Here is a 22,720-nt window from a genome sequence, read left to right as displayed (position 1 = left end):
CATCCAGTGAATAGAGATTGCCAATCGAGGATGAGAGATCGTTATCTATAAGATCATAGTTGCCTTTTTGAAGTTACAATTAGGGATGACATCATTGTGGTGATTTTTGTGTGGACGTATGTAGAGGCAAAAGTCAATCATATTGTGGTCACTACTGGAAAAGGGTTCTTTGGTTTGTATTCCGTAAATTAAATTCAAACTATTGCAGAAGATGAGATCGAGGCAGTTGTTTAGTCTAGTGTTGTTGGTTACTAGTTGTTCAAGACCTAGATTTGTAATAGCATTGTAGAAGGTTGTGTGTATGATTTCAGTTGTACAATTATTTAGGGTCCAGTCGATATGAGGTAGATTGAAATCTCCAAGAAAGATAAAAGGGTATGGGCAGGATGTAGCCCATGTTAGTAGTGTATTTAGCTTGTTTACATGTTTGATGTCATAATCAGGTGCTCTGTAACATAGTAAGAATCGAATTGTGATATTTAAGGATAGTTCACAGATGATGGTTTCAGGAAGGGCAAGCTCCTGGGTAACTTGGATATTTTTAGATGTAAGGATTTTTATAGAATATAGCAACACCACCTCCTCGGCGATTTTCACGATCTGATCGGTAAACATGATAGTCTCTTACTGTGGTAATGGAGTCGGGAGAGATGCATTGAGCCATGTTTCACAGACAAATATAATGTCGAAGTTAGCCATATTTAAGAGGATGAGAAATTCAGGTATTTTATTCACGAGGCTTCTTGCATTGAGTAGTTTGCATTTAAGTCCGGCAGCAGTTGGGATTGAGGTATTTGGGGCGTGCGTGCCTAGTCTTGGGTGATGGTGGGTGGTGGGTAGTTTTGGGTGATGGTGGGTGGTGGTAGGTGGTTGAGGTAGGGTGGTGGTTGAGGGTAAGAGTTGGGTATTGGGATCTATCTATCTATCTATCTATCTATCTATCTATCTATCTATCTATCTATCTATCTATCTATCTCTATCTATCTATCTATCTATCTATCTATCTATCTATCTATCTATCTATCTATCTATCATCTATCTATCGTCCATTTATTCCAGATAATGGTAGAAACCTGAGATCCTAAATTAGAATTCTGTATACATAAAGAGAAACAATAAAGACGTTTTTGCTGTCCCTGTCCAATCCTGATTTATCATTTCTTTCAAACTCTTCTTCACTTTATTGCCAGCTTGGGTCCTTCCTTGTCTCTTCTGCTGAGCTAAGAAGAGCAACCATCCTGTTCTAAAGTTTGTGCAAATTTGCTCAGTGCACCAGCAAATGAAAGGGCATAGATGATTGCCGATGTTATTGGACAAAGCTCACAGACGGTACAAATTAAAGACTTTGTCAGGAAGTTTGGCTCCTTGTTGTGCTGATATGCCGCAGGGCCACCCAGAAACTGCGACATCCAGAAAGAGCATCCAGAAACAGCGACATCAGCTGAAGTTTGTGTAGAGGAGGTGGAGTGAGGCCTGAGTTCTGCCCAAGGGGGAAAAACAACAACAACAGATTGCCCAGACGTTTGACAGGATTTCAGTGTTGAGCCAGAAATAAATCAAGTAGCTCCAAACACAGACAATGACTGTAGATTTGTGGAGCTGATTCTGGAGTGGTGTGATGATGGCTTCTGTATAGTGTTCATCTGTGAGTCAGGCTTTTACAGTGGTTTCAGATTTGAATTTGGGGCAGCCTATTGCTGTGCCAGAATGGTTTTATCTTCATCCTGATTGGTTGAGAGTCTTGGTCTGTGTTTATTGGTCTTGGAGTTTACTGTGTTCTGCTTGATTGGTGTTTCTAATATCTTCTGTCTGTTTTTTTTGGCTCTTTTTGTATCTTGATTGGCTGGCAACATTGTGTTACTTTATTGGAGGCCTTTAGTGCAGCTTGGCTCCGGGTAAATGGACGGCTATCATTAGTTAATATATAAACTTGCTTCACTTGTTGAGTGTGGGATTTTTACAATTCTTCCAAAAAAAAATAAAAAATCATCCATGTGCACTTGGTGTGGCTTTAAAAAATACCTTAAACCAAACTCATCTTTTCCTATCTGCCAAGACTCTGGGGGAAAGGACAGATAGGAAATGCTCCCTGCCTTCCATTCTCTAGTCAATTTCTCAATCTGATCTTATTAGAGAACCTGATTTAATCAGTTTTGCAGTCAGACAGAAAAACTCCATGGATTGATTTTCCTTGTTTATATAAGGAACGTACACTTTCCCCAGCAGTAAAATTGATAGCCCAGACTGTATTTGGGAGTATATAGCCATCACACTTGCCTGAAGACCTATAATAAAAGCATTCAGAAAAAGGAGAGAGGTATTTTTGGTTTTTTGGGGGTAAGAAAACAGATTCAGGAGAACTTCTTTCACATTTTCTGTGAACCACAGACTTTATTCTGCAGACTTTATTCTTAAAGGATGAAATGTCACATGGATCTTTCCACAGGCTGATATCATATACTGTACATGCATGTTTGTGTGTGTGATGTAACATTGCCAAGGATGTGTATTTTTGTGTGTTGCACACACACACACACACACACACACACACACACTATATCTATCACTGCTGCTGTTCTTCTAGTTCTTGTCTATTCTCATGAAATCTGGTTAGTTTGCCAGCACATGCCTGTCCGCATGGATCTGGATCTGGAAATCCCACAGGGTCTTAGCCCTCTTATTCTCTGCAGCTTTCTGTGGAATCTCCCAACTGGACTTCAGAGGGTGTAGCCCATACACTGTCCATATGTTCCTGTACTTGGTTGTGCTGTTCAGTATATGCTGTTCCTTCCTGCATTTGCAGTCTACCATATTGGACTACCTCTGAGGTCTCTGTATAATCTACACCTTGAGTCCTATCTAGTGTGGTGGATTCCTTCTTCTATGGATCTGGTACTTTGTGCTTGTTGTTGTGCTGCTATGATCAGTGCCTGGGTTCTTTTTCTTTTTTTTTAGTCCAGCTCTTTTCACCCACTGGTAGAATTCCCAATGTCTGCCACCTCAGCTATCAGTTGATGGAACACCCCATGCAAGGTCTTATTTTACCGTAGCATTTCCTCTGCTTGATCTTCCTTCCATGTCTGCTACAATGGCGCAGTGGTTAGAATACAGAATGCAGCATTAGCAAAGGTTAAATCTGGGTTGACTCAGCCTTCCATTCTTCTAAAATGAGTAAAATGAGGATCCAGATTGTTGGGGGAAATAGGCTGAAATTTGTAAACCACTTAGAGAGTGCTGTAAAGCACGGGTTGCCAACCTTTTGGACCTCAGGGACCACCAAACTCATAATTTTGAATCCTGCAGACCACTAATATGAATTTTGACTGACGGTGGCTTGCTGATGTTGGTGGGAAAGTCGGTCCCATATTCCGGAGTTTCAGTAGTCACAAGACTGGCCCTTTGGTCATCCTGGAGCAGCTCCTCCTCCACCCAGGTGCACCGGCCTGCCATGGACTGGAGCAGCTGGTCCGGGATGACCAAAGGGCCAATCTTGTGACTACTGCAGCTCTGGAATATGGGACCGACTTTCCCACCAATGTCAGCAAGCCACCTTGGGGCAGATTTCCCTCCCCTGCTGTTGGTCTTACCTTCCAGTTCCAGCTCGCATGGCTCTACTCAAGGTAAGATTTGCGCTCAGCTGAAGGGTGGGGGCCAGTGGGTTGGTGGGCCCTGTGGGCGGCACAGCCTTGTGTTCCTGCGGGCCATGTGGGTGACCAACCTTGTGTTCTCGTGCAGCCTGGATTAATTGCTTTGGTGGGAGTGCTTTGGTGGGGAAATTTCTCTGTGGATCATCAACATTTTCTCGTGGACTACCAGTGGTCCCCGGCCCACTGGTTGGCGACCACTGCTGTAAAGCACCATAGTGCGGTATATAAGTTTTAAGTGCTATTACTATTGCCTCAGGCATTCTCTCAGCAAGTTATCTTGGCATCTTACTGATATACTTCTGGATGCTCTGGGTTTCATCCAGAACAGTGGCTTTGAGTCTTACTAGATGCCACCCACCCTCTTTCTGGCTCTTGTATAGTCTCTGGGTATTAGACTTGGAGTGGAAACCTCTGTACATTGAAAGGAACTTCCAGGTTTTCATATGGACAACCTCCATGTCTTCCTTTGGCCAGCTCACTATCAGCAGGGTATCTAATGACTACCAGGGCACACATGTGGATGGCTTGGATCTTGTGCAAGCTGTCTTTAGTTGACTACAGGTTTTGTCTGCCACAACCCTGTTTCATTTACATAGTGCCAGGAATCCACAGGTATATCTGTGGAGTATTGAGCCATAGGTTATCCTGTAGTCAATCTAGGCTATGCTCACATTGGTCGATCTAAAACTTGAGCTTTGGGTGACTACTCTACCTATGAGCCTCTGGTATTTTAAGCTTCTGGGGGTGGAGTTTGTGTGTATGTGTGTGCGTACACATGTGTTTATTTGGGCATGTGCATGTGTCTATGTGTGTATTGTTATCTTGAAAGATGAGGGCATATTAGAAGATAATTTAATAAATCCAGGCTCTCAAGCAAATTGTTATGGAGCTGACATGCTTTTTGTGAACAACTATCACTGTACACATTCTTGTGTTACACATTTGTAACACTATAATATAAAAAGCATTGGTTTCTCAGAGAGTTTTACATTTGTATAGCTAGACAGCTGGTAAGTAACATACAGCTAAAGCATATTAAAGAGATCTTTAAATTCTTCCTTTGATCTCCTGGCTTAACTCCCGTAAAAATGCAGTAAAAGCAGTAAGTCACCTAATTATTCTAATTGCTCTGCCATTCAGTGATTAACTATTTTGCTGTCTGGAAATCATGCTTCTTTTGAATTCAGTGTGTATGTGCCTATCACTATAGTCTATATCAGTGGTGGGATTCAAATTTTTTTACTACCGGTTCTGTGGGTGTGGCTTGGTGGGCGCGACAGGGGAAGGCTACTGTAAAATCTACAGAGGTGATATTTGCTGATTCTCCGAACTACTGAAAATTTCCACTACTGGTTCTCCAGAACTGGTAAGAACCTGCTGAACACCGCCTCTGGTCTATATGTATATTTAATACTACTTTCTCCTTAGAATTAATCAAGGGATTCAGATAAACTTAGTTGGCAAAGAAGAAAACAACTAAGGTTCCTTTGTAATGTTTGAGAGAAAAGACAGCAGCATATCAATACCCCCAGAATAATGGGTGGTGTACCTAGCTTCTGGTCTCACTGACAAAACCTTGAGAGCTTCCTCTAGTTTCTAGCCAGAAAGGAGACAGGCTATGGGGATGTGGGACAAGTTTAGTTCTATTATGATTTATATTTACTGGCAGAGGTTCATTTTTATGACCAATGAAAGGGATTTAGAAAATTGTGAGCCATGTTGTTGGACAAATCAAATGGCTTAGAAACAGTGATTAGTAGTTGAAGAAGTAGTCTGCAATTATTTTTTTGATGTTTCACCAAGTCAGGTTCTGAGATTTACCCTGAAATAGATAAAAAAATGGCAGAACAAGCAAATGATTATTTAGTAGCCCAAAATGAGAGCGAGAGCAGAATGACCTCTAAAGTAGAATATTTGTAGCTCAGGGTTGAATGAGGAGTTCTGGGTGCTCTCTGAGCTTGGTTGTTTTCTTGCATGATGATGCAAGAAATGAAACTATAAATAAAAAAAGAAATAGATTAATATACCAACAGAATGAATTTTAAGGTGAAAATAATTATGTTCTAGAGTGCCCTGAAGTGTGTGAATTTTGAGTGATGCACATGGAAAGTTCTGGGGGAAAAATGCTTGGTGGGACGATGAAAGGTTGTAGATAAGAAAAAAAGTGAGTGTAGTGTGAGGGGAATGATTAATAGAAAAAATGATGAGCAAAAGGTATTGTATGTAGTGAAAAAGATAGTTACAAAACTTACAAAGAATATAATTCTTTGGAATACTTAAAATTAAAAGCGTCAAGTAAAATGGGGAATGCTTTTCTGGAAAAAAGGTCTTTGCAATATCTTCTTTTCTTATCTCATGTCTTTTAGTTGGGTTTTTTTTTGTGCTTACCAATTGTTACTCTTTTTCTTCACTTACATAAATTGCTTACCTTCCAAGGGAATTTCATGATGGAGGTATATGTATGTATATTTCTAGCAGTATCATCATTGCTTACAGCTACTTTCCTTGCCCTGAACAAGATGCTCAGGTAGACTGTTACCAGATTTAACCAGTTCTTTTGTAAAGTTTAAAATTAAAATAAAGTGATTCTCAGTGCTGATAAGAGCAGTTTTGCACATCAGTATTTGATTCTTCTAGAAAGTGATGTTCAGCTTATTTTGCATAGAGTTGCCTTCTTTCTGGAGAACCAACTCAGTTCACAGTTTAGGAGTTTTCCTAAGTTCAGCTGGGTTGCTTGAATCTCAAGATGCACATTTTCTTGCATATGGGACTGTTCTTGGTTTAAGGTTATGGTTAGACATAAGAAAGATTGATTGCTGGGAAAACCTTATGCAGAAGCTGAAAATGCTTCATTGACTTCTGGATAGCACTTAGATCTGTTAAAGCTCAGTTCTCTATATTTATGGACCCCAATAAGAGCCCTGGTGGCGCAGTGGTTCGAATGAAGCATTGCAGGCTAACTTTGCCCACTGCTTGGAGTTCGATCCTGACGTGCTCAAGGTTCAGCCTTTTCTCCTTCTGAGGTTGATAAAATGAGAACCTAGATTATTGGGGGGAAATATGCTGACATTATAATCTGCCCAGAGAGTGCTGTAAAGCAGTATGGGGTGGTATATAAGTCTAAGGGCTATTGCGATTTATGGGTTCCTACAAGATTTGTGGCTTAGGTGCTCAGTGGAATATCTGTTTCCAAGTCTGCCTTCCCATTTAGTACAGAGTGTACCAAGGTTTCTCCCTGAGTGCTATGAGAAATAAGGTGAGTAGTAAGTGCTAGAGAGATCTTTTTGGTTATGGCTTCCCTCATCTGTGGAGCTGTCTTCCTGGTGAGATATACAATGTTTTGCTTTCCATGAAAGAAGGCACCCTTAACACTTTTAAAATGCTTTAATTGGTTAAACTAATCCTATTTTCAGCGCCATTTTTAGTAGATGCTATTGTATGTAATTTCCACCAAGATAAGTGATCATTTTACCTGCTAGCAAGGATATGTTATTTCTATAAGCCAAATAGGTCAGCTTCTAAGTAAGGGAATTAAAGGACTTTATAAATTGGAATATAAAAATAGAAACATACCACTGGAGCACTTTTGAGACTCCCTGCCTCTGGCCTCATATTTTGAATATTTAAGAGCATTAGTGTGAGAATTAAAGAATTAGAATGAATGGTGTGTGAGTAGAGTTCATTATCAATTTTACTACTATTTATTTCTTGCACTAAAGAAGCACCATGCAAAATTGACACCCCATGTGGTGTCAGTTATAGTGGTTTATTCTTTGATGTTCTGGTAAATAGAAATCACAAGAGGACTCCTTGTTCCCAGTGTCCACTTCCCAATCTTTAAATCGTACTTGTTAGCCTACTTTTGCCTTCCAAATACTTCTTTGTGGATAACTTTTTTTACTCTGTGTATACAGTACAGAAGAAAATAGTGTTTTGCATCCTAAAGTCTATGCCACAATTAACCAATTCATTGTCAGCTTCCCAGGCTGATGAAAACACCCTGCTAGACTCTTTGTCGCTTGTTCAGGGGTTATCAGGCAGAAAGATCAAAAATTCCGGATTGAATTTTTCTGGGTCACCTGTCCATATCTCTTCTTTAATCTGAGTCATGTTATTATACTGTGATTTTCCAAAGATGCTAAGAAAAATAAATAAAAAAAAGAAGCTTATTTTCAGAAGAGTACAAAACCTGAGCTCTTTTTTAAGCTGCAGAGTCCATGACCGAGCCACTGACCTTATCTCCTCATAACAGAACGCAGTGCAAGCAGTCTTTGGTATCAGGCCACATGCACTGCAGGTCTTGGCGTGTTCGGGTCTTTTCCCATGTAAGATTGAGAGTATTTTGGCAACGTTTTGACGAGGTCCCTCTCGCCATCTTCAGGCCTCGTCGAAACGTGGGACGTCGCCTTGGGACGTCGTCAAAACGTTGCTAAGATACTCTCAATCTTACACAGGAAAAGACCCGAACATGCCAAGACCTGCAAACCTGTATCCATGAAAATCTATGAACATAGTGTGTTCCAGCTTTTTTACTGCATTTTTGTGTTAAACACAAAAATGTTAAACACAAAAATGCAGTAAAAAAGCTGGAACACATTTCCTCACTAGTCCAACACATGAAAGCAACAGGTCATAGCACTGACTTCAATGGCACCAAAACCTTAGCCACTATAGAAAACCCCAGCTACAGAATTATCAGAGAAGCCATAGAGATTGAAAAAAGACCTGAAAGCATGAATAGAAGAGATGATTCCACCAGACTGTCAATTATTTGGAAGCCTGCACTCACAAAGAAAAAAATCTCCACACCACAAGCCAGGCAAACACCTGGGCACAAACAGACTCCCCCTGATACCTCCAGCTCAAACACACCCCAGCCAGGCACCCAGATAAAACCTAGCTTCCTAATAAATGATAGCCGTCCATTACTCAGAGCCAAGCCACACTAAAAGCCTCCAATACAGGAAACACAATGTTGCCAGCCAATCAAGACAAAAAAAAGCCACAAAACAGACAGAAGATATTAGAAACACCAATCAAGCAGAACACAGCAAACTCCAAGACTCCCAACCAATCAGGATGAAGAAAAAACCATTCTGGCACAGCAGTAGGCTAGCCCCAAATTTAAAACAGAAATGGCTGTGAAAGTCTGACTCACAGACGAACACAATACAGAAGCCTGATGATGGCAGATGAGATTCTGCCGAAACGTTGCTACAACTTTAAAAGCACAATTATAATGATGTGGGAAAATACCTGAACAAAGCTGAATACTATATATATATATATGCGAACCTGTGGCACACGTGCCAGAAATGGCATGCAGAGCCATTTCTGCGGGCACGCGAGCCATCGCCCCAACTCATTTCCACTGTGCATGTGCATCGCCTCCCGCCAGCCAGCTGATTTTGGGTATGCCAGCTCATTTCCACTGTGCATGTGCATGCGCCTCCCGCCAGCCAGCTGATTTTTGGGTATGTGTTGCGCATGCATGGGGGTGCATTCAGGAGATGCGTGCACATGCGCAGGGAGCAGAGGGAGCACGGGGGTCACACGTGCATTGCATTATGGGTGCAGGCACATATGCATGCTCTTGCGCATGCACTTTCGGCATGCGATGACAAAAAGGTTAGCCATCACTGCACTAGATTATATGCTCAATGCTCCTCCCCCTTGTTAAATAACCTGACTTGAATGTTAAATGAAAAACATGATATAAACATGTATATACAGGTAATCCTCGACCCACAACAGTTTGTTTAGTGACTGTTCAAGGTTACAGTGGCACTGAAAAAAGTGGCTTATGATCGTTTTTCACACTTATGACAGTTGCAGCCTCCCCATGGTCACATGATCGAAATTCAGGTGCTTGCCAACTGGTTCATAATTAGGACGGTTGCAGTGTCCCGGGGGTCATGTGATCCACTTTTGCGACCTTCTGACCAGCAAAGTCAATGGGGAATCCTGATTCAGTTAAGGACCATGTTGCTAACTTAACTGCAGTGATTCACTTAACGTTTGTGGCAACAAAATGGGGCAAAACTCAACAAATGTCCCACTTAGCAACAAAAATTTGGGTTCACTTGGGGTTGTAAGTCAAGGACTACCTGTATTTTTGTTCTCTTTTTAAAAAGATTCTGTCTGTCTGTCTGTCTATCTATCTATCTATCTATCTATCTATCTATCTATCTATCATCTATCTATCAATCATCTATCTATCTATCTATCTATCTATCTATCTATCTATCATCTATCTATCTATCTATCTATCTATCTATCTATCCATCCATCCATCATCTATCTATCTATCTATCTATCTATCTATCTATCTGTCTATCTATCTATCTATCTATCTATCTATCTATCTATCTGATCTGTCTATCTATCTATCTATCTATCTATCTATCTATCTATCTATCATCTATCTATCTATCTATCTGTCTATCTATCTATCTATCTATCTGTCTATCTATCTATCTATCTATCTCTATCTATCTATCTATCTATCTATCTATCTATCTATCTATCTATCTATCTATCTATCTATCTATCATCTATCTATCTATCTATCTATCTATCATCTATCTATCTATCTATCTGTCTATCTATCTATCTATCTATCATCTATCTATCTATCTATCTATCTATCTATCTATCTATCTATCTATCTATCTATCTATCTATCTATCTATCTATCATCTATCTATCTATCTATCTATCTATCTATCTATCTATCTATCTATCATCTATCTATCTATCTGTCATCTATCTATCTATCATCTACCTATCTATTATCTATTCTCTTATTTTTGTTTCCTTTTGACCTTCAGGACTAGCTCCAGGGCAGCTCTATACATATCCTGCTCGATGCTGGCGCAAGAAGAGACGTTTGCATCCCCCTGAGGACTCCAGGCTGAAGTTGCTGGAGATTAAACCTGGTAAGTGCTCTCTTCCTGCTCATTTCTTGTCCTTCCCCATGCTTGCCTTTGCCCACCGGTGAGTCTTATCTATCCATCCTTGAATCGGAAGAAAACTATATTAGCATGAAATGGGCTGTCCTCATTACTGATCTCTTCTGTTGCCTCTCTTTTAAGTCACATGAATTTCCTCCAGGGTTAGAAGGTGACAGTACCCTTGGACCAGGTAGAATAAGGAGGAATATAGCAATTTAACATCGCTTCATCGAAGCATGATTGAGTGCTGTCTCATTTGTGGACAAGGCAGGGGAAAAAAACTGTTTCCAGGACCCTTCCTTTTCCTTTGAAAAATGCCTTTTCCTTTGAAAAAAGGCCTTAAGTTACTGTTGGAGTAGACTGAGTGTCAGCTACTGCCACTGAAGAAAAATCTACATTGCAAACTTCAGTGTAATTTCTGCTTCTCTTCCAGCTTTATCTGTCTTTTGTTGTGCTGACAATGTGCAATAGAATTTAAAAAGTCCATTCCAAGTTAAGATACAGATGTGGAAACTACAGTAGGTATGTGAGGGCTTCGTGTTCTTCTATCATTTAAGAACCTGATGTTTCGAATGGAAGTAACTCTCTTAGGTATTATACAAGGCTGTCTTAACGCATGGGCCTGATACGCACTTGCCCGTGGGCCCCACGAGCATAGGGGCCCCATACTAATATGTGTATGTTAACCTTTCAATGCACCTTGTATCAGATAAATACAGCAACGTATTTATTACATTTTACAGCATTTTAAAATTAATACTAACATGCAAATATATGTTTAATTTTATTGACCATTTACATTTTTATTCCTGTGAGTAGTTGTCATATGGGCCCCAGTACACTGCTTTGCCTGGGGCCCATAGTGCTGCTAAGATGGCCTTGAAAGCATTACTGTGGTGGGTTCAATAACTCCTTCTAAGGGCATTGCTACTTGGTGCTCTTTTCACTCCAAACCATTTTGAAGTTAGCTATGCAGTTACTTTCACTGCTACAGACCTCAGAAGGCAGAGAGCAGGAAGGGAACACCGTAAGACAATTAGCTCTGTCTCTCTGTCAGTCTGTCTGTCTCTCTCTGTCTGTCTCTGTCTCTGTCTCTCTCCTTCTGATCAAAAGGAACAGGCAAGAAAACCATGTGGTTATTATCAGGAAGTGAATCATGGCAATTGGACTTATTCTCTTGTTGGTTTGAGATGTTTCACTGCCCATCCAAGCAGCTTCTTCAGTCTAAACAAGTTGGTTAGGGCGGGGGTAGGGAAACTTGGCTCTTTTATCACTTATGGACTTCAACTCCCAGAATTCCTGAGTGAGCCATAAAAGTTCCCCATCCCTGGCCTACTGGCTTTTCCGTTGTGGGGGAAATCAATGTTTGACTGGAATGGGACTGTTTAATATACAAATGTAGGACATATTCTTTATGAATATAAAGAATATGCATATAATACATATAAAGAATATGTCCTACATTTGTATATTAAACAGTCCCATTCCAGTCAAACATTGATTTCCCCCACAACGGAAAAAACGGTAGGCCAGGGATAGGGAACCTTTTATGGCTCACTCAGGAATTCTGGGAGTTGAAGTCCATAAGTGATGAAAGAGCCAAGTTTCCCTACCCCTGGGTTAGGGGAATCTGAACAGGCAGAGAGTCACTGAAATGTGCCAGCTCCTAAAATTCATCAGGGTATTCCTGCACCAACCTCAGGTTTTCTTCTGCAAATCATGTGGCAATGTGTTGATGAAGATTCTCAGTCATCCAGGTAAAATGGACAGGAAGTTGGGTGTGGCAACTGGGGTGGTTGGCTTGAGATGTTGAGAAGCTGCTCGGGTGGGCAGCGAAACATCTCAAACCAGCAAGAAAATCAGTTGCCATGACTCAACTTCCTGACAATTTTACCTGGATGACTGAGAATCTTCATCGACCATTCAGTCATTACTTATCTCCAAGAAGCAACTTTGGCACTTCTAGGTTTCTTTTCCTCTGTTATTTCAAAAGCCTTTTGCTAGAAGGCAATTTGGCAATCCAGTACTCTCCCCAATAACTCTAATCTTGGATGCAAGTTGCTAAAGCGGCTGAAGCAGATGGGAGGGTAGGTACATCCTATGAATGGGATGCTGAAGGTTGCTGTGGGAGCTGGAGATACCAGCAAGTGGCAGAACAAAAATCCCGTCATTCCCCATGCCAGACGAAATCAATAGTCCTCCCTTATGAGACAGTTGCTCTGATGTTTTGCAGTGAACTGATCTCCTGCCAAGGAGAAGGAAAAAGGAGACAATCCTCATGACAGTTTCAGCACCTGACCCTTGGGCAGAAACATATAAAGCAGTGGCCCCCAACCTTTTGGGCACCAGGCACTGGTTCCGTGGGGAGAGGTTTTCCATGGACTGCAGCTGGCTGGTTTTGTATGCCGCCTGAACCCCATGAATGGGGCTTCGCTTATTTGTGCATCCCAGTTTCTGGCGTGCCATGGACTGGTGCTGGTCCACAGACAGGAGGTTGGGACCCCCCTGACATAAAGAATCTGAGATGAGCCAAAAGAGCTGAGATCAGTTCTGGCTTCTGCTTAAAGTGGGATGGCCAGTGTGGTTTGCATTTGCTAATCTGAGGAATTGGTATGAAATGGAACCTGCAGAGAGGTCAAAGCATCTTTCCCTTTGAAGGACTCAGAATTAGAATGCTATGTCAAATGAAGCCAGGGGACAATATCTGCAATGATGGAGAGACAGCCCAAATGTTCTGTGGGGTTTTACTGTTGCTTACAGAAAGATAACTTGTTTGTGCTATTTCATTTGGCTACGGTAGAAATCGATTGGTTTAGCTGCTAAAAGTGTGAGAATACACATCTTTGGACCTGATTTTGGAGTGATAGAAAGATCCCCTGTTAAATTGCTCTAAAGTTCCATTCGTCTATTACCACAGTAGCATAATTGGGTATTGCATTTGCAAATGAAAACACGAGAAAAGGTGTAGTGGGAAGTAACTTCCACATTGTTCAGCTGTCAATTTTAAGCAGTTCCAACAGCTATCTCCTCAGGGAGGTCTTGTATTATAAACTTTATGAAGTCCTTCACTGAGGTATGCTAAGATGTAAATGAAAATGAGCAAAACATTACAAACATCTCTACTACCTGTGCTATTTAGATAAAAAGCATGATTATTTCTAGTGTCAGAGAACTAGAAAGGTTTGAAACGATGATGATGAACTTTTGGTTGATTTCCTGATTTTTAACTAAATTGCATGTCTAATCATTCATATTTATTTTATTTTCTAATTGCTGCATTCATCGATTCCTGTGTGGAAATCCGAGAACGTAAAACTGAACTGCTAAAGGAGAACCAGAACTAGAGAGAGCTAAAGAGCATGTATTCATTCCTCCATAAGCAATGTATAAGTGAAAATGAGGAGCTGCTTCTCTATTTCTCTCTGTGCTTCTGAGGTCTTCCTATATCATTGCTGGAATTTGAACTGGCCGTGACTTCGCTCATCCTTGAAAGATAGCAGGTGGCCTTCAGAAGAGAGAGAGAGAGAGTCTAATTCGAAGAACCAACATATTTGTGTGTGGTTTTCTAACTGCTTAACCAAAACATTTTTTCCCTACCATGTTATTGCACTCAACTACTTTCAAACCACAGCTAGCACTTGGAACCACAACACCGTATGATGGGGACAGGATAGACAACGGACTCTTCTCTGTTCTTTCAATTGCTAGTTAGGTTAGTGTTAATGCATGTAAGGATTGCTTCCGTGGTCTGCCTCAACACAGTTCTCTGTTTGCATTCCGAGGCTGAGCTCAGCTTCTGTTATCACATCTGTGTTAGTGAGCTAAAGGTCTTTTGGGTGGCTTGTTGACTTAGGAGGAGTCTTTGAGAGCAAAAAAAAAGGCTGCTAAGTTTTTTGTTATCATTGAGACAACTTGTAAAACACAACTACCCCAAGTTAACAACCTTGCCCATTTTATCAGGCATTTGTAAGTGTGTGTACATTACTGGGTGTAAAAGGTCCTGTGGGATTTCAACTGGCCTTGTAAGGATTTAGAGCAAATACTAGCATATAAGAGAATTCTTGCTTCTGCTCATATTCCTTTACTTCTGTTAGATATTATTTGCAAGGCTATGAAGGTCCATCCAATCTTCAGATACATGTTCTTATGAATACAATGAAGAGATTTCTCCAGACTTTTGAATTTTTATCTATCTTCTAAAGAGCCAGCCAAAAAGAAAAAGACTGATGTAAGATTTTCACCTGAAGGAGTGGAATAGAAATTGAGTAGCTGGCCTTTGGTTCATGGCAGCAATTACATAGCAGGCATTCCATTTTAGTCCATGTGTAGCGCAAATCTTAGATGGAGATGAAGGCATATGCAGGAATAGCAGGAATGCCTTTTACTAGCTCAAACAGAATAATTCCACTGTATCCTAGAAACTGTTGTGGGGATAATGGATAATGTCTCATGATTTCTTTTGATTTGGTTTTTCTTTCTTTCTTGGCTTTCTTTTTCAAAAGCAATTGTCTTCCCTAATACCTGCTTAGCCACTTCAGTTCAATAGGGTTAAAGATGCTCTGGGTCATCCCAATTAAACAATTCCATCTATTGAGGCCTCTCCAGAATGAGGTTTCCCCTAAGATCCAGGGGGCTCCCTACCTACTTCTTGATATTTCAAAAGGCCTTGAAAACCTGGCTCTTTACTAAGGTCTTTCTTTGCTTAGGATGGATATGTATTGTTGCTCAGTTTGCCATCTTTGCCTCTTGTTCTTTTGCTGTATTCATTGCTTGGTAATTTTTCATATTTTTGCAAACTGCCCAGAATCATTAGAAGTTGGTTGGTATATACCCGGATTAAGGGGGGGGGGGAGAATAAAAGAATAAAATGGCTAAGCAAATCTCACAGAGAAAAAAAATGTAAGGAACGAGGAGTTTAAACCAGTTCAAGTGTAATTGTAAAGAGTTCTTGCTAGGATTTTCTTTGTTTTGATTTTATTTTCTTAGATGAAAGATTTTATACCTAACCTGGAGTTGAGCACAAATGACCACCAACCTTGTGGACAAAGTAGTTTGATGGATGATTTCCCCATTTTTTTCCCCCAGAGGAAGGTGAAATTAATTTTCCAGAATTTTTTTTAAGGGTGATGGCTACTTTTGAAAAATCCTCATAGAAAAGGGCCACTCATGGTCTCCTTCCATATGACTAAACTGAAAGATGAAAACTCAGGGAAGCTGCAGTACTGTCTGTTGAAAAGAGGAAGTATCTCAATCAAAACTTCATAACCAGATGTTAAAACACCAAAGAGAATTTCACCAAAACTCTCTTTTCTTTTGAATGAAATGAACTCTGGGAAGGAAAAAAAAAATACTTTGTTACTAATGTATAACATCTGAAGTTGGGACCTCATTATCTGAGGCCTCAGTGCCTTCCAGCTTTTCAGGTAAAGCTACCAAATGTAACTTTTGTGAATTTTTAAATTTTAATTTAAACTTTTTTTGCAGCTTTGCTCATATTAAAAAAATGAAGCAGTTTCTCATGACTTGTTTTTTCCACCTAGACATTTTGCTCTGAACTCAGTGGGGTATGAAAGCAAAACTAATGTCAATCGACAAGTTAAAAAGCCTCATAACTGTCTGATATTGACTTTTTCAATTTCCATTCTTTGAAATGTCTATTTAAAAAAACTCATGCTTTACAGAGTTCAGAGGTTTATTTTAGAGTTTTCTGGTAACAAATGGCAACACAATATATATATATATATCTCTTGTCAATACTTAATTCGTAAAAGCTTTATTTCTTTGAATCGATACAGAAAAACTACTATTTTAGGGCCAGCAGAGGGAGTAATATTACAGAACTACTTGTATAAGGGTTTTGATCCTGTTTCCATTTCAAATGCTACATATTTAAATCAAATGATTCATGGAATAAATATAATATTGTAAACTTAACCTTTTACTCACTGGAGGGAAAAAATGCAATTCCGATTTTGAAAGTTTTGATTAGGGTCTGACTACCAGCTGAATAAACATGGAAGAATGAATTTGCCTTTTCTGCTCCCTCATTAGCAGCTGTTAAGTACTTGCAACTTCTGAATTTTCATCGACTAGTGTGGCATATAGCCATGCTGGCCACATGATCACAGAGAATGTCTTTGGCAACGTTGGCTCTTTTGGCCTTGAAACAGAGATGAACGCCGTGCCCACATCTGGACAGGGAAATCTTTCCCTTTTAATATGTTTGTATTAAAATTGTATGGTAGTGCAGCTTTTTATATCAGAAAGGTGGTGCATAAAGTAGAGGTTCCCTTGCACATACGTGCTAGTCATTTCCAGCTCTAGGGAGTGGTTACAAAGCCAAAGAGCCAGCGCTGTCCAAAGACGTCTCCGTGGTCATGTGGCTGGCATGACTAAATGCCGAAGGCGCACAGAATACTGTTACCTTTCCACCAAAGTGGTCCCTATTTTTCTCCTTGCATTTTACATGCTTTTGAACTACTAGGTTGGCAGAAGCTGGGACAAGTAACAGGAACTCACTCCATTATGCGGTGCTAGGGATTCAAACTGCCGAACTGCTGACCTTTCTGATTGACAAGCTCAGCGTCTTAGCCGCTGAGCCACTGCATTCCCTAAGGTGGTACATGCAGGGGTGGGATTCTACCAGTTCGCACCGATTCGCTAGAACCGGTTGTTAACATTCTAAGCAGTTCAGAGAACCGGCTGTTAGAAGAAATTACCGGCCTAATCCTGTAAGGAAGGCAGGAAGGAAACATTCTGGTGTTGCTTACAGAAACTGCCTCTCCATTTTAGAGGATTTTAGAAGATGCTAAAGCGGTGGTGGCTAACCTTTTTGGATTCCTGTGCCAAAAATTGTGTGCGTGCTTGTGCGTGTGTGTGCTTACGCTCACGTGCCAGCACCCAGAAGGCAATCAGCACCCCCCATGCCTCCTGCGCATGCGTGCGTAATCCCCCCACTGTCCCCTTACCTGCACTGCGCCTCGCAGCTGATTTTTGGCCTGTTTGAGGCCTTTTTCGGCCTCCCAGAGGCTTGAGGATGGCTTCCGCAGCCTTTGCAGGCCGAAAAATAGGCCTGTTCCATCACTTCTGGTATTACAGGAGGCACGTGCATGCACAGTGAGGTAAGTTTGCCTGCGGCTCGTGTGCTGGCACAAATGGCTTTGCATGCCACCTGTGGCACGCGTGCCATAGGTTCACCATCACGTTGCTAAAGCATTAGGGCCATATTGAACTATTAAAATGTTTTGTCTGGATATATCTCCATTGGTGTATCCCATATCTTATAGTATTCAGTTTCTTCTTTTTCTTTAATTACCAATGTTAATTTATTCATCTCTGCACATTCAAATATTTTCTCAATCACTTTTCCCTCTGCCGGAATTTTATCGCTTTTCCAGTTTTGAGCAAATACAATCCTAAATACATGGATAATCAAATATGTTTTTTCTTTGCTGTAACAGTCAGGTACCATCCCTAATAAAAATATTTCAGGTTTCAAATCTATGTGTTGCTTTATATATTTTTTCCAACCATGTGTGTATTTTTGTCAAATATCTTTTAGCTTCTGCACATATCCACCACATATGGTAATATGATCCAGGTGTCTGGTGCCACTTCCAGCATTTTGCTAATTTATCTTTAAACATCTTTGCCAGTTTTGCTGGTGCAAAGTGCCATCTATAAAACATCTTATACAGATTTTCTTTATATGCTGTCAATATTTTTTTTAAATAAAAGTTTTATTTAAGTTTTCACAAAACATATAAATGCAAATAAAATATCTTTTTTTGAGAACAGCGTGGCCCGGGTTATCACTTCTCCATACAGACATACATACACTCAATACATATTTATCTTATACATTCTAATCCATATTTTATAACTATTTTCACATTTTTTTCAATAGCTTTTCCCTTTCTTTACTTCCTATAGCCTTATTTTAAATTATCTCATTCCTTTCTTAATTCCATTACATATCTTTTTCTAATTTTTAAAATCTTTCTAATCAATGTTTTTATATTTTCGCCTGTCCTGTTTACAATTTCATATTATCTTTTCTCATAAAACAAATTTTCCCCTGTAATTACTAGACTGGAGTGTAACACCTTTGTATCTTTTTTCAAATCTTATTTAAAAATTTAAGTTACATCTTTACAGTTATAACATTCATTTTCTAACCTCTATTTTATAACACATACCTATTTTCAATCGAATTCTGCTTGGTACATTCCCTTAAAATACACACTAAATTCTTAAAAGAAAAAAAGTATATATGTATATATATCTGTGCATATATGTATAACAATAGTGAATGGAATAATTATTCTATTCAAGTACAGCTCTGCCATTAATATTAATAACAATCTTTTACATTTCTATTTCTTTTAACAAACATTACCTAGTAATATCAGTTGTCTTTCACTTTAATCATCTATATTTCATATTTTACTTATTACTGTCTTTAAATAAAAAGCCAAACAATAGTTATTAACAGTAGATAATAAAGTTATTATTCTTATTCAAGTTCATCTTATCAACTGATAAAAATCTTCCATGTTTCTTTTCAGTTTTTTAAAATATTCTTTTTAAATCATTGAGAGCCTTATTCTCTTTATAAACAAATATTCCACTACACATCAATAGAAATTTTTTCTATCACTTTAATCATCTAACATATTTTCTAACCCTTTTCTATTTCTAATATAACAATGCTATCCCATGCACCCTTGCAGAATCTTCTTCTTAAGTTAAATTTTAACCATTGTCTCTGTGTCTTTTAAATAGATTTTATACCTTTAATTCTTGTACGTTTTTCCTGTACCTCTATATCTTGTTTCTGTCTTTTGTAGCTTCTTTTCCTTTCCCTCTTCCCTCTCTTCTTCTCCCTCCCCTTTTTATTCCCTTTTCTATCTGATTCTCCCTTCTGTGATCCTCCCTTCTGCTTCTTCCTGATATTATGATTACTTTTCAAATTAATCTTTTTTTTGGTTGTTGCTTCAGTGCTTAAGTTTTTAATTCCCTTTCCCCCCTTTCCCTTTTTTACCCTGCTTAAAATTGCTTGGTCATTGGTGGTTTCCGGTTTGTCGGCCGCGAGCGGTAGGGATTCGCGAAGCTGCGCGATCCCTGCCGCTAGCCGTTTTGGGGCTCCGACCGGACGGGTGCGGAGCAAGGCTGCCCTGCAGGGGGTAGCTGAAGGTAAGGGGATCCGGAGGAAGGGTTTGGGGTGTTGCAGACCCCTCCCTGGCCGGCAGAACCCCTGTTACCAGGACGGTGCAGCGGCGGTCCGCAATGGCCGCCACAAAGAAGTTGACAGCCGGGCAAGTATGCGCAGGAGGAAGAAGAGAAAGTTATTGAAAGTGAAAGTTCTTCTTGAGTCGACCCAGGGCTTTGAGATTTATCTAATTTAATTCCTGGAAAAGATGGTTTTCTGATGATTTCTTCCACAAGAGAAAAAAAAAAGCGGCTATTTTGAGGTGCTGAAGGGAAAGTTTACTCTCCCTCCCGACGGAATTAAGCCGGAAGGAGAGGATAAAGAAAATATATAAATTTGGATCTTGTTGGAGGAGATGCCTTGAAGACTTGAGGACAGAAATATAATCTTAATAAGGCTTTAAAATATAGATTTGGATTCTTTTTTTTTTATTTGTTTGATACCACCCCTGGAAGAGGAAGGGGGAATTTTGGCTTGCTTGGATTTATTGAGGATTGTGGATTTTGGGATTGTTTTGCCTTTCTCTCGGAATATTTGGTTGGTGTAAGAAGAAAGAGGAATTAAGAAAAGAAAAGATTTATTTATAATGGCTTTCCTTTTTGAAGACCTGAGGGATGAATATGAGCAAACAAAAGCAGCCTGCAAAGATGGCATGGAAAAAGCTTTTCTATTTCTAGAAATGGCGCTGGTCAATTACCAACAGACAATGGAACAGATGGAAAGCGGAAGAAGAACAACAAGGAAGAGACAGAAGAGCGCCATCTTCATTGAATCCCAAAACTTATCTAAGGAAGAAGGAAGGAAGAGAGCAAGGAAAATGAAGGACTTAAGATTTAAAAAAACATTTGAGAAAGAGAAAAATATGATGCAAAGTAAATATAATGATAACAAACAAGAGAAAAAGGGAACACAACAGAGAAGGGATCCCAGCAAGGCAGAGGTTAGAAGAAGAAGGGGGGTAGGAAGATTTGGTGGGGGAAGAAAGAAAGGGGAAAGGCGGAGAAAAGCCTCAAAGCTTTAAAATTGGATGGGAGAAGAGGGATTTTTTTTAGAGACAAAGGATGAAATATAAATTTCTGTAAGAAAGATTCTGCTAAGGTACAGAAGATGGTATTGTAACATTTATATTTGAAATAGTAAATTAGAATGGTTTAAGATTTAATAAGAAATTAAAATGTTGAAGTTTTTAATAATGATTGATTTTAAAATGTAATAAAATATCGAAGGAAAGGAGGATACAATGTATTTAAACATTTTTGGTGGATAGAATGTACCAAGCAGAACCAAATTGGGTATTTGTTATGCTGAATGTTAATTTTACTAACTTAGGGGGAGGATAGAAAGGCATCATACTCTGATTAGTGATTTCAGGAGAAATTCTTTTTATTATAAGAAGAGATAGAGGGATAATGAATGGGCAAAAGATACAAATTTAATGATTTAATTAAGATGGATTAAATAAGATAGAAATGTGAAGAGTGATATGTGCTATTATTTTAGCCCATGCAAAGAGAGGTAACTGGGGCCAAGGTACTTTACTAAAAGATTTTTTTTATGTTTGTTTGTGTTTGTTTGTGTTTTATGAGAATATTGGGGAAATTATTGTAGAAAGACAGGGAAAGATTTAATATGTAATGATTTGTTTGTTGTTGAAACTTTTAATAAAACTTGTTTTAAAAAAAAAAAATTGCTTGGTCATTAAAGATGGCTTCTTCGTTGTCCCACCCTTCTTGTTCTGCCAGCGTTTCTTGTTGTTTTTCATAGTTCAAGATCTCCATTTCTAAAAATTGAAATACAAAGCCAAAAGATCCTCTTCCATCTTGTGCTTCTTCTTTTTGTTCTTTAAGTCTCATTTTTAACTCTTCAAGGAGTGAAGAATTTTAAAATTTTAAAAAATTTTAAACAACCCCCAATTGATTTTATTTTATTTCATTAGGATCCTCCATCCAAAGTTCCAGGAATCATCCAATAATCCAAAACTGTTTTTTGCTTCTTTTCTCACTTTCTCTTTCCAGGGGCTTTGTTCTCTCGTAACAAAGTTTCAGCTACAATGTATCTTTTGCAAGCCTTGTTAAAATTCCACTATCAATTTTTTTTAAAGGTGGTCTCCTCCATTTTCAAGATTCCACCCTCTTTTTTCCTTTTTTCCTCCACTGCTTTCTTTCTTTTTTTTTTAAAGAAAGTTTTTAAATTATCCAGGAATCTTTATCCCTTTGACACTTTATTTTTAGCTAGAAATAGCCTATTAATGTCAAAGTGGATTAGTATCAATTTCTTATTCGAATCTCTTCTTCTTAATGTTCCAAGTCATTTAAAACAGTCGATGTTAGAGGAAAAAAAGCCAATTCCGTTTCCTTTCCCTTTCTCTTTCGCAGCTTAAAATCTTTTTTAGGAATAGTATTAGTCTTTAAAATTCAGGTTCCAGGTACCTTAAATAGATGTTCTCCATTCAACCCGGTCAGTCAAACTTTCTCCTTTAAACTTCCTCCTGCACAATCTTGTCCGGTCGGGTTCTTCTTTGAGGTGGCCATTTCTGACCACCGCTGCAACCGCCTTTGGGAAAGGGAGTAATGGCCAGCCAAGGAGGAGAGATGCGGCTCTCCTCAACCGCGTTGATGGCTCCCCCTTCTTCACCACCTCTACAGGGTGGCTCCAGCCCCGAATCCGGGTGGCTCGGGGTGCTCCAGCAGCAAACACAGATCAAAACTGCAGACGATCGCGATTTCGGTCCGTCGCCGAAGAAGCTCAAACCGGAAGACTGTCAATATTTTTAATTTATAATTTCTTTCCCATAGCTCCTGCCTTTTATCTAATTCTGTGATATACCCAACATTTTTCACCCATGCTATCATCGTTTCCTTTACTTGCTCTTCTTCTAATTTAACATCTAGTAAGTAACAATACAATTT

General features: G+C 39.4%; 1 protein-coding gene across 7 annotated transcripts in view; it reads left to right on the top strand.

Annotated features, from left to right (window-relative positions):
• DPF3 (double PHD fingers 3) overlaps positions 1-22,720 on the top strand; it is a 232,847-nt gene that overhangs the window by 133,342 nt on the left and 76,785 nt on the right. For all 7 annotated transcript variants that reach the window (XR_003371153.2, XR_015746728.1, XR_015746727.1 and 4 more), the window contains exon 3: positions 10,478-10,585. Coding sequence is in view for 2 of the 7 variants with exons in the window: in XM_026671098.2 (XP_026526883.1) it covers positions 10,478-10,585 (108 nt within the window). In the remaining 5 variants the exon portion in view is untranslated. The remainder of the gene's footprint in view (positions 1-10,477; positions 10,586-22,720) is intronic.

This window comes from Notechis scutatus, chromosome 1 (assembly GCF_049901735.1).
Source record: "Notechis scutatus isolate UNSWTSFEM ecotype Mainland chromosome 1, rNotScu1.2, whole genome shotgun sequence".
Classification (NCBI taxonomy): domain Eukaryota; kingdom Metazoa; phylum Chordata; class Lepidosauria; order Squamata; family Elapidae; genus Notechis; species Notechis scutatus.
The sequence above is the reverse complement of the archived record's forward strand: the minus strand, read 5'-3'. Positions and strand labels throughout refer to the sequence as shown.